The sequence below is a fragment of the Lethenteron reissneri genome, chromosome 57 (assembly GCF_015708825.2).
Source record: "Lethenteron reissneri isolate LAM-NWPU_2019-01 chromosome 57, ASM1570882v1, whole genome shotgun sequence".
Lineage (NCBI taxonomy): Eukaryota > Metazoa > Chordata > Hyperoartia > Petromyzontiformes > Petromyzontidae > Lethenteron > Lethenteron reissneri.
The window spans coordinates 8,544,661-8,558,315 of NC_083835.1; the positions used below are offsets into that span (position 1 = coordinate 8,544,661).

The 13,655-nt window shown below is 51.5% G+C and overlaps 1 protein-coding gene across 1 annotated transcript; it reads left to right on the forward strand.

Annotated features, from left to right (window-relative positions):
• Positions 1 to 884: 884 nt before the first annotated feature.
• LOC133357316 (BTB/POZ domain-containing protein KCTD14-like) lies at positions 885 to 10,813 on the forward strand. The gene is made up of 4 exons (XM_061575204.1): positions 885 to 934; positions 7,950 to 8,423; positions 9,465 to 9,695; positions 10,643 to 10,813. The coding sequence occupies exons 1-4, from the start codon at positions 902 to 904 to the stop codon at positions 10,805 to 10,807; spliced, it is 903 nt and encodes a 300-aa protein (XP_061431188.1). The 5' UTR covers positions 885 to 901; the 3' UTR covers positions 10,808 to 10,813.
• The last annotated feature ends 2,842 nt before the right edge of the window (positions 10,814 to 13,655 follow it).

Here is a 13,655-nt window from a genome sequence, read left to right on the forward strand (position 1 = left end):
CTGCGCGTGGCCCCCCCTCACCTACGCGTGGCCCCCCTCACCTGCGCGTGGCCCCTCCCCTCACCTCCACCTAGCCCCGCCCCTCACCTCCACCTAGCCCGCCCCTCACCTGCACCTAGCCCGCCCCTCACCTCCACCTAGCCCCGCCCCTCACCTGCACCTAGCCCCGCCCTCACCTCCACCTAGCCCCGCCCCTCACCTGCACCTAGCCCCGCCCCTCTCCTGCACCTAGCCCCGCCCCTCACCTCCACCTCGCCCCGCCCCTCACCTGCACCTAGCCCCGCCCCTCACCTCCACCTAGCCCCGCCCCTCACCTCCACCTAGCCCCGCCCCTCACCTGCACCTAGCCCCGCCCCTCACCTCCACCTAGCCCCGCCCCTCACCTCCACCTAGCCCCGCCCCTCACCTCCACCTAGCCCCGCCCCTCTCCTGCACCTAGCCCCGCCCCTCACCTCCACCTAGCCCCGCCCCTCACCTGCACCTAGCCCCGCCCCTCACCTCCACCTAGCCCCGCCCCTCACCTCCACCTAGCCCCGCCCCTCACCTGCACCTAGCCCCGCCCCTCACCTCCACCTAGCCCCGCCCCTCACCTCCACCTAGCCCCGCCCCTCACCTCCACCTAGCCCCGCCCCTCACCTCCACCTAGCCCCGCCCCTCACCTGCACCTAGCCCCGCCCCTCTCCTGCACCTAGCCCCGCCCCTCACCTCCACCTAGCCCCGCCCCTCACCTGCACCTAGCCCCGCCCCTCACCTCCACCTAGCCCCGCCCCTCAACTCCACCTAGCCCCGCCCCTCACCTGCACCTAGCCCCGCCCCTCACCTCCACCTAGCCCCGCCCCTCACCTCCACCTAGCCCCGCCCCTCACCTCCACCTAGCCCCGCCCCTCACCTGCGTGGAGAGATGGCGACTTCGCCGGACGCGGCCTGCTCTGCGGTAAGTCGGGAATGTTCGTGGTGTCCGACGTTCCGCGCCCACGGCGTGACAGGCCAGGCCCGCAGCAGTGGCGCCAAGCGGCCGAGGCAGCCGCCGAGACGTCGAGGAATACTGGACGGCGTGTGCCGGGCACGGGGGGTGCCGCTCTGTGTACTCCCGCCGCTGCGGACGTGCGGAGGAGGCCGCTGGCGCTTCAACACGAGACGCGGTGACACGCGAACACCACTCGCCTGCTGCGGCTACGGGGGGGGGGGGGAGTAGGGTTAAGGGGGGGGTTAAGGGGGGGTTACGGGGGGTAGGGTTAAGGGGGTAGGGTTAAGGGGGTAGGGTTAAGGGGGTAGGATTAAGGGGGGGTTAAGGGGGTAGGATTAAGGGGGTAGGGTTAAGGGGTAGGGGTTAAGGGGGTAGGATTAAGGGGGTAGGATTAAGGGGGTAGGATTAAGGGGTAGGTTTAAGGGGTTAGGGGGGTAGGGTTAAGGGGTAGGATTAAGGGGGTAGGATTAAGGGGGTAGGATTAAGGGGGTAGGGTTAAGGGGGTAGGGTTAAGGGGGTAGGATTAAGGGGGTAGGATTAAGGGGGTAGGATTAAGGGGGTAGGATTAAGGGGGTAGGATTAAGGGGGTAGGGTTAAGGGGGTAGGGTTAAGGGGGGGGTTAAGGGGGTAGGGTTAAGGGGGTAGGATTAAGGGGGTAGGATTAAGGGGGTAGGATTAAGGGGGTAGGATTAAGGGGGTAGGATTAAGGGGGTAGGATTAAGGGGGTAGGGTTAAGGGGGTAGGGTTAAGGGGGGGGTTAAGGGGGTAGGGTTAAGGGGGTAGGATTAAGGGGGTAGGATTAAGGGGGTAGGATTAAGGGGGTAGGATTAAGGGGGTAGGATTAAGGGGGTAGGGTTAAGGGGGTAGGGTTAAGGGGGTAGGGTTAAGGGGGTAGGGTTAAGGGGGTAGGGTTAAGGGGGGGGGTTAAGGGGGTAGGATTAAGGGGGTAGGATTAAGGGGGTAGGGTTAAGGGGGTAGGGTTAAGGGGGTAGGGTTAAGGGGGTAGGGTTAAGGGGGTAGGGTTAGGGGGTAGGGTTAAGGGGGTAGGGTTAAGGGGGTAGGGTTAAGGGGGTAGGGTTAAGGGGGTAGGATTACGGGGGTAGGATTAAGGGGGTAGGATTAAGGGGGTAGGGTTAAGGGGGTAGGGTTAAGGGGGTAGGGTTAAGGGGGTAGGGTTAAGGGGTAGGGTTAAGGGGGTAGGGTTAAGGGGGTAGGGTAAGGGGGTAGGGTTAAGGGGTAGGATTAAGGGGGTAGGATTAAGGGGGTAGGATTAAGGGGGTAGGATTAAGGGGGGGGTTAAGGGGGTAGGGTTAAGGGGGTAGGGTTAAGGGGGGGGTTAAGGGGGTAGGATTAAGGGGGGGGGTTAAGGGGGTAGGATTAAGGGGGTAGGATTAAGGGGGGGGTTAAGGGGGTAGGATTAAGGGGGTAGGATTATGGGGGGGGGGGTTAAGGGGGTAGGATTAAGGGGGTAGGATTAAGGGGGGTAGGGTTAAGGGGGGTAGGATTAAGGGGGGGGGTTAAGGGGGGGTTAAGGGGGGTAGGGTTAAGGGGGTAGGATTAAGGGGTAGGATTAAGGGGGGGGTTAAGGGGGGGTTAAGGGGGGGTTAAGGGGGGTAGGATTAAGGGGGGTAGGATTAAGGGGGTAGGATTAAGGGGGGGGGGGTTAAGGGGGTAGGATTAAGGGGGTAGGATTAAGGGGGGGTTAAGGGGGGGTTAAGGGGGGTTAAGGGGGGGTTAAGGGGGGGTTAAGGAGGGGTTAAGGAGGGTTAGGGTTAAGGGGGTAGGATTAAGGGGGGGGTTAAGGGGGGTTAAGGGGGGTAGGATTAAGGGGGGGGTTAAGGGGGGGTTAAGGGGGGGTTAAGGGGGGTAGGATTAAGGGGGGGGGTTAAGGGGGGGTTAAGGGGGTAGGATTAAGGGGGGGGTTAAGGGGGGGGTTAAGGGGGTAGGATTAAGGGGGGTAGGATTAAGGGGGTAGGATTAAGGGGGGGGGGTTAAGGGGGTAGGATTAAGGGGGTAGGATTAAGGGGGTAGGGTTTAAGGGGGGGGGGGGTTAAGGGGGTTGGATTAAGGGGGGTAGGATTAAGGGGGTAGGATTAAGGGGGTAGGGTTAAGGGGGGGTTAAGGGGGTAGGATTAAGGGGGGTAGGATTAAGGGGGTAGGATTAAGGGGGTAGGATTAAGGGGGTAGGATTAAGGGGGTAGGGTTAAGGGGGGGTTAAGGGGGTAGGATTAAGGGGGGTAGGATTAAGGGGGTAGGATTAAGGGGGGGGTTAAGGGGGTAGGATTAAGAGGGTAGGATTAAGGGGGTAGGGTTAAGGGGGGGTTAAGGGGGTAGGATTAAGGGGGGTAGGATTAAGGGGGTAGGGTTAAGGGGGGGGTTAAGGGGGTAGGATTAAGAGGGTAGGATTAAGGGGGTAGGATTAAGGGGGGGGGTTAAGGGGGTAGGATTAAGAGGGTAGGATTAAGAGGGTAGGATTAAGGGGGTAGGGTTTAAGGGGGGTTAAGGGGGGTAGGGTTAAGGGGGTAGGATTAAAGGGGGGGTTAAGGGGGGGTTAAGGGGGGGGGGTTAAGGGGGGTAGGGTTAAGGGGGTAGGGTTAAGGGGGTAGGATTAAGGGGGGGGTTAAGGGGGGGGGGTAAGGGGGATATAGTTAAGGGGGGGTTAGGGGGGTGGGGTTAAGGTGGGGATAGGGGAGTAAGGTTAAGGGGGTAGGGTTAAGGGGGGGGGGTATGGGTGGGGGGTAGGGTTAGGGGGGTAGGGTTAGGGGGGGGGTAGGGTTAAGGGGGGGAGGGGTGTAGGGTTTGAGGGGGGTAGGGTTAAGATGGGGGGTTAAGGGGGGTGGGGGTTAAGGGGGTATAGGGTCAAGGGGGGGGGTGTAGGGTCAAGGGGGGGGTGTAGGGTTTGGGGTGTAGGGTTTGAGGGGGCGCTGGTTAATGCGGTGCGAGGGTTCTGAATAAGGTTGCGTGCACCTAGCCTGGCACAAGCACTGTGCTGACGTCACGGTTGTTACTGTGTCAGTGTCAGTACTAATGTTGGTGCTAGTGTGAGTGCTAGTTAGTCTGGGTGCTAGTTAGCAACAGCAACAACAGCAACAACAACAACATGCGTTACGGCTACACAGGGGGGGCACGGAGGATCTTTGCGTGCAAAGTTGGCTAGGCGGGTTAGTCGATGTATCATTTACACATGCGTTTTGCAAATGTGTATATTTGTATGGATGTATGTACGTACGCATCTGCAAATGCAGGCACGTTAAGCAAACGTGAGTACACGTGCCCATAACACAGTGGATAACCGCCTCTTAATGGCGGTGATCGGTTCCACGTGTCCATTCGTTAAGTGATTTGATCTTTAAGCGAGCATAGGTGGTGAAGGTCAAAGAGCTTAATTCGTTACGACAGCAACGAAAGTTAAAAAAATTATCCCGTAAAAACAAAGTTTTTCACTATAAATCCTTTATATGCGTGGCGGCTAGAGTCCTCTCGTCCTCTGGCTTGAGATGGCTTTCACCTATGGGTCAGATGATTGCATTGCACCATTAAGCAATTGGTAATTAAATATAATATTTTTGTCCTAAAAAGTGTAAAATTTTGGAATGTTTTTTCCACGAACATTAATTGTCACGCACAACGAGTCTGTGTGGAAAATGTCAGCTCGATTGGATCACGGGAAGTGGGTTAAAAAACGACCGAAAGATTTGCACGGTCCTAAGCAAGCAAGCGAACTTAATATAAAGGATTTAAAAACAAACGTACTACATCATATTTAAACAATGGATATGAATACGTGAAGATATCAACGACGTTATGAACCATGTAATATTAAAAGAAACACGGTTGATCGATGAATTAATTAATATTCACTGGAGTTATAACAGCCCGTCGTTAACAGGGGAATGGTCGGTAAGTGAACACGGGCTCTATGGAGGCACTACACTACTATACACTACACTATACACTACACTATACACTACACTACTATACACTACACTGCTATACACTACACTATACACTACACTACTATACACTACACTAATATACACTGCACTACTATACAATACACTACTATACACTACACTACTATACACTATACACTACTATACACTACACTAATATACACTACAATACTATACACTACACTATTCACTACACTACTATACACTACACTATACACTACACTACTATATACTACACTATACACTACACTGCTATACCCTACACTATACACTACACTATACACTACACTACTATACACTACACTAATACACTACTATACACTACACTACTATACACTACACTATACACTACACTACACACTACACTATACACTACTATACACTACACTACTATACACTACACTACTATACACTACACTACTATACACTACACTATACACTACACTACTATACACTACACTATTATACACTACTATACACTACACTACTATGCACTACACTATACACTACACTACTATACACTACACTACTATACACCACTACTATACACTACACTATACACTACTATACACTACACTACTATACGCTACACTACTAAACACTACACTACTATACACTACACTATACACTACACTACTATACACTACACTATACACTACACTAATATACACTACACTATACACTAAACTAATATACACTACACTAATATACACTATACACTACACTATTATATACTACACTATACACTACACTACTATACACTACACTACTATACACTACACTAATATACACTACACTAATATACACTACACTACTAAACACTACACTACTATACACTACACTAATATACACTACACTGCTAAACACTAAGCTAATATACACTATACACTGCACTATACACTACACTATACACTACTATACACTACACTACTATACACTACACTACTATACACTACACTACTATACACTATACACTACACTATACACTACTATACACTATACACTACTATACGCTACACTACTATACACTACACTACTATACACTACACTACTATACACTACACTACTACACTACACTACACTACCTACTATACACTATACACTACACTACTATATACTACACTATACACTACACTAATATACACTACTATAAATTACACTACACACTACTATATACTATACACTACGAACAATGGGCTGCATAACGTACGTTGATTTTAATCATATGAATAACTCAAATGGCAATGGATACCATAGTCATTAATATGCATGAAGCTGGTTGTAGTTACTGGCAAAACGTCATTCTAATATTGTAAATGTTATGGCTTTACTCTCCAACACACCGGTGTGCTGTACAATACACTACACTATACACTACACTATACACTACACTATACACTACACTATACACTACACTACTATACTACTATACACTACACTATACACTACTATACACTACACTACTATACACTACACTACTATACACTACACTACTATACACTATACACTACACTATACACTACTATACACTATACACTACTATACGCTACACTACTATACACTACACTACTATACACTACACTACTATACACTACACTACTATACACTACACTATACACTACACTACTATACACTATACACTACACTACTATATACTACACTATACACTACACTAATATACACTACTATAAATTACACTACACACTACTATATACTATACACTACGAACAATGGGCTGCATAACGTACGTTGATTTTAATCATATGAATAACTCAAATGGCAATGGATACCATAGTCATTAATATGCATGAAGCTGGTTGTAGTTACTGGCAAAACGTCATTCTAATATTGTAAATGTTATGGCTTTACTCTCCAACACACCGGTGTGCTGTACAATACACTACACTATACACTACACTATACACTACACTATACACTACACTATACACTACACTACTATACTACTATACACTACACTATACACTACACTATACACTACACACTACACTATACACTACACTATACACAATACACTACACAATACACTACACAATACACTATACACTACACTATACACTACACTATACACTAAACTCTATACTACTATACACTACACACTATACACATTATACACTACACTACACTATACACTATACTATACACGATTATACACTACGCTATACACTACACTATACACTACACTCTATACTACTATACACTACACACTATACACATTATACACTACAATATACACTACACTATACACGACACTATACACTACACACTACACTATACACTGTTATACACTATGCACTGTTATACACTATACACTACACTACACTATACACTACACTATACACGATTATACACTACGCTATACACTACACTATACACTACACTCTATACTACTATACACTACACACTATACACATTATACACGACACTATACACGACACTATACACGACACTATACACTACACACTACACTATACACTGTTGTACACTATACACTACACTATACACTACACACTACACTATACACTATTATACACTATACACTACACTATACACTACACTATACACTACTATACACTACACTATACACTAGTGCTGTACTAGTATACTACACTATACACTACACTATACACTACACTATACACTACTATACACTATTGCTGTAATAGTATACTACACTATACATTACACTATACACGACTATACACTACACTATACACTACACTATACACGACTATACACTACACTATACACTACACTATACACAACTATACACTACACTATACACTACACTATACACTACTATACCACTACACTATACACTACACTATACACAACTATACACTACACTACACTATACACTACACTACACACGAGTGCTGTACCAGTAACTAATTGGCACGTTTCGTTCACGTGACAAACCTCACTAATAGGCTGTGCCGGGTGGTGACGGGTTTCACGACACACTAATATGTTCACGCGCTCTGACGCCCGCACGCCCCGTACCCCCACAGCTGTCGCCCTCCCAGCTGCCCCCGGTGGTGCGTCTCAACGTGGGCGGCCTCCACTTTACCACGGCGCTCAGCACCCTGCGACGCTGCCCCGGCTCCCGCCTCTGCGACCTCTTCAGCGAGCCGCCCCCCGCCGCGTCGCCCCTCCGCTCCCCCTCCCCCTCGCCGGGGGAGTCCGGGGGGGGCGCGGGTTGGGGGGGCCACCCCCCGCCCCTGCGGCTGGACGAGGATGGCCGCGTGTTCCTGGACCGCGACGGGACCCACTTTGGGCAGGTGCTGACCTTCCTGCGGGAGGGCGCCGTGCCGTTGGCCCCGGCCCCCGGGCTCCGTGCGGCCCTGGAGGTCCACGCGGAGGCGAGGTTCTGGGGCCTGGAGGCCATGGCCAGGGCGCTGGAGGAGGCCCCGCCCCTCTTCGGCGAGATGGTGGCGCGGAGGCAGTTCTGCGCGCAGGTGCCCGGCTACCGTGAGAACATCGAGGTGAGGAGGTGGTGGTGGTGGTGGTGGTGGGGAGAGGAGGTGGAGGTGGTTGTGGTGGTGGTGGTGGGGAGATGAGGTGGAGGAGGTGGTGGTGGTGGTGGTGGGGAGAGGAGGTGGTGGTGGTTGTGGTGGTGGTGGTGGTGGGGAGGGGACAGGTGGTGAGGCAGAGGAGGACGGGGAGGAGGATGGAGGGTGGTGGAGAGAGGTGGTAATGAGTTGGTGAAGAGAGGAGAGGTGAGGATGGTAGGTGAGAGGAGGAGGAGGAGGTGGTGAGGAGAAGAGGAGGTGGTGGAAGGAGGTGAGGATGGTGAGGAAAAGCAGGAGATCAGAATGGTGGGGAGGGGAGTAAGTGGGGAGTGGAGGGAGAGCTGGTGAGATGAGGTGAGGTTGGTTGGAAGAGGAAGAGGTGGTGAGAGGGAGAGATGTTGAGAAGGGGTGAGCATGGCAGGAGGATGACATGGTGAGAGGCAGTCAGGATGGTGGAATGAGGAGGATGAGGTGGGAAGATGATGAGGATGAGAAAGAGGAGGATGGAGGGATAAAGGGGGAAGTGAGAGGCTCTTAGTTGGTTCCAAAACTCTGCGATACACCACATTGCATCAGCATCATCAGAATGAACAATCAAAGCATTGTCATCATGATCATCATCACCATGTTCAACACCATGCTCATCATGATCACCACCACGATCATCACCACGATTATTATCACCATGTTCATCGCCATGATGATCATGATCATCATCGTGATCATCACCACGATCATCACCATGATCACCAAAACGGTCACCTCTGCGATCATCACCACGATCATCACCACGATCATCACCACGATCATCACCACGATCATCACTATGAGCATCATCATGATCATTATCATCATGATCATCACTATGGTCATCGTCATGATCATCACCACGACAATCGTCATCACCACGACAATCGTCATGATTATCATAATCATTCTGATCTTCACTATGATCATCATCACCATGATGATCGTCGTCAGCACAATCATTCTTATCATCGCCGTGATCCACAGATCATGATCCGCGTGGCTCGGGCTGAGGCCCTGGCATCTCGGCTCTCCCGAGTTCTCGTCCACGTCAACAAGAGCTCCGAACACGAGGTCCACCACCACAACCACCACAACCACCACGAGGGGAGTGCCAGGCGTGCGCACGCGTGCTCCATCCACGGGGAGCAGTACCTCGTCAACTTCGGACCCTGGAGCGTAGAGCCTGGGGTTCGGGATCTCCTGGATTGTGTCAAGGTGTGAGACTTCTCCCCCACGCGCGCCCGTGTCTGTGTGTGTCTTTGTGTGGGAGCGATAGTGTCGTGGTTAGCGCTACGCTGCGCTATGAACCCGGCGACACGGGTTCGATTCCCGCTCACGGCCAACACCAGTGATGATTATCTGAACCGGTCCCGGGCCTCCCCTAGGTCGACTCAGCCTCAAATGAGTACCTGGTGCGGTGTGTAAACATCGCCACTAGGGAGACAAAGGCGGTCGGGCGTGGTGCTGGCCACCCACCCCCTCGTGTACCGTTCCGGCCTTCATAGGTGCTCGCTAACAGCACTTGCCCCTACAGTCTATTAAGGCTATACGGGGGATCTTTGTCTATGTGAATCATCCACGCGTCTTCTCAATGTCTCCTCCGCGTGTGTGTCCACGTATCTTCGCACGTGTCTCCACGTGTCCATTTGGGTCTCCACGTGGCCCCGCGTGTCACCAAGTGTCCCCCTGCATGTCTCCCCCCCCACGTGTCTCCCCCCCACGTGTCTCCCCCCCCACGTGTCCCCCCATACCTCTCCCCACGTGTCCCCCCACGTGTCCCCCCACGTGTCCCTCCACGAGTCTCCCCACGTGTCTCCCCACGTGTCCCCCACGTGACCCCCCACGTGACCCCCACGTGACCCCCCACGTGTCCCCCCACGTGTCCCCCCACGTGTCTCCCCACGTGACCCCCATATGTCTCCCCACGTGACCCCCACGTGACCCCCACGTGTCTCCCCATGTGTCCCCCCACGTGTCCCCCCACGTGTTTCCCCACGTGTTTCCCCACGTGTTTCCCCATGCCTCTCTCCACGTGTCTGCCCACGTGACCCCCCACGTATCCCCCCACGTGTCACCCCCCACGCGTCTCCTCCATGGTGTGTTTGTCCACACGTGTGTCTCCCCCCCCCCGCACTACCCCCCCCCCCCCGTCTACCCCCCAGGTGGACGTGGAGGCGCTGGGCTACCGCGTCACCTGGGAGGAGCGGCTGCCCCCACCGGGCGAGGGGGGGGGCGACCGGGGGGCGGGGCTCGCCGGGCTCTTCCGCGGACCCCCAGCCCCCCCCCCATCCTGCGGCCTCTACGAGTTCCTCTTCCACTGGTGGTGACCTCGGCGGGGGGGGGCTGGTGGGGGGGGGGCTGGTGGGGGGGGCTGGTGGGGGGGGGCTGGTGGTGACCTCGGCGGAGGGCTGGTGGAGGGGGGGGGCGAGCGGAGAGATTTTGGGGGGGGGGCAAGGTCAATGGATCAAGCCCAAGATGTCGCATGCGAGAGGTCAAATGTCTGATGCAATGTACAGCTGGTACGGGTGGTACAGGTGGTACTGGTGGTACAAATGGTACAGGTGATACAACCTGTACGGGCACAGAGACAGCTGCCACTGGGGGTGCCCCTAGGCTAGACCCACACAGCAGCCATCATCACCACCCCTACTGGCAGCAGACCGATGCCCTTCCGCCCAGATCACTCTTGCGAATGAGACTCCCATCCTGGTCTCTCGCCTCGTTGTTAAACAACAACTTGCACTCCTTAAACATCGGCTTGCACTCCTCGTGATGATGATGTTGATGACGGGACAAAGCCGCCACGAACTCGGAATTGAATTCGGCTCTTGTGGCTGTGAGGGCAGTTCGTGTTGGCGAGATGATCACGTCCCCAGCTCACGAGGAAGAGCCGCTGGGAAGCGATGCACTTTCAAATCTAGATTGAAAACTAATTTCTTTAGGTCACGTAGATAGAAAAAATAATAACGATAGAAGAATAAAAATAAAAATTAAGTGCATGAAAAATAATAGCAATTATAGTAGGAGGCACGTGGGTTCAACCCTCACCCAGACGCCTGCTGAGTATTTGGAGTTGGCGTGTGGATTTCCCTCCAGAGTGCTCCGGGTTTATCCCCCTCCACATTCAGAATCACCGTCACCACGGCGTTGAGAAGATTTCGGCGACTGCTGTCAATTTTGATGACGACGATGATGACGATGATGACGACGATGATGACGACGACGATGATGATGATGATGACGACGACGACGATGATGACTATGATGATGACGATGATGACGACGATGATGACGAAGATGACGATGATAACGATGATGACGATGATAACGATGATGACGACAATGATGATGACTATGATGACGACGACGATGATGATGACGATGATGACGACGATGACGACGATGATGATGACGACGATGATGATGATGATGACGATGATGATGACGATGATGATGATGATGACGATGATGACGATGATGATGACAACAATGATGATGACGATGATGACGACGACGATGATGAAGCCCGCTTCGTTGAGTTGCTCTCATTTGTGGTGTCCAGGTCGCTTCTGGAAAGTAAAGAAAAAGAGCTACACAGCTCATTCTGGGGGCCCTTACCTGCTGACATTTAAATAATCTAGTTAGTTGAGGCCGACTCGTGCACCTCCCAACGCCTGTCAGCCCCTTATCAGTGCCCTACCACATTACAGACCAACTCAGACCTTACTGGTCACCCCGTGGCCCTTGTAAATATCAACGATCTGTCGACAAAGTCCGATCGCAAAGGGCTGCATGCCTTAATTTCCCCGTACAAGAATCCGGGGTAAACCGTGTGGGTTGACACGTACGCTACTACACGCTACTATACACCATATTATTGGATCTTTCGGTAAAGTCACGTAGAAGGGAAATAATAAAATAATAATAAAACCATAAAATTCTCACGCCGTTTCGGCCACAACACAAGCAGCCGGAACATCGTGATAATTGTGTTATGTTTTATTTTTATTATTTCCCTTCGACGTGACTTTGTCGAAAGATCCAAAAATATTAATCCCTGCAGTCACGAAAGCTTTGAATCGATACTATACACCACTATTATACACTACTACTATACACTACTACTATACACTACACTATACAATACTCTATACACGATACACTACTATACACTGCACTATTGTATACCTTTCAACAAATCACCCAACACATAAATACAACACTAAACTCATTATTCAAAAGCGTCCTGGCTACAAATGATTGCTCCACGAAATGGCTTATCATTTGGAAATCTGTAGCAGCAAAATCATCTACATAGTCTACATAGTCTAAACGCATATTTATAAATGAGGGAAAACCGGAGGAGAAAATACACGCGACCACGGGGAGAGAGAGACACGCCGACTCCAAACATACAGCAGAAGGCATCGGCAGGGTCGGGATCGAACTCACGACCTCCTGTATACCAGGCGAGGTAGTTAACATCTCCTAGCCACTGTGATGATGATGAGAGAGAGACACGCAAACTCCAAATATACAGCAGCAGGCATCGTCAGGGTCGGGATGGAACCCACGACCTCCTGCACACCAGGCGAGGTAGTCAACATCTCCTAGCCACCGTTGCTTCACACGAAGAGCCTCGTCTCGCCCTGGAGGATGTTCAAGAATCATAAGCTATCGACGAATGTCTAAGTTATAAGCTATCGAGCACTTTGCAGATTGATATTTAAGGGCAATCCACACTCGGGTGTTTCGTCAGCAAGGTTTTGGTTTGGTTTCCTTTGGGGGTTAGATCGCGTATATACGAATGTGTCGTGAAGCTCGCCACCACCCGACACTGCCAATTGTTTAAGGGACGTGTCCGGTAAAAGGAAATCGTTGCCGATTCAGCACGAACCGGTGAGTGCTGGAGAGTTGAACCCACAACGTTTACAATTCGTGTTACCGTGGCATTTTCGCTCGTTGAATGTTACAAACAACAACAACAGCAACCAGCTTCGTCAGGGGAGGTGCCAGAATTGTGAATAAACGCTTTGGGGGAGTGGTGGAAAAAGCCTCCATGGAGTCCTGAGACCTGCTTCCTAGACGGGGGGGGGGGGTGACACGTGACGAGTCACTGCCCCCCCCCCCGCTCCACCGCTCCACGCACGCGGGACATACTGGCTCCACGTGGGA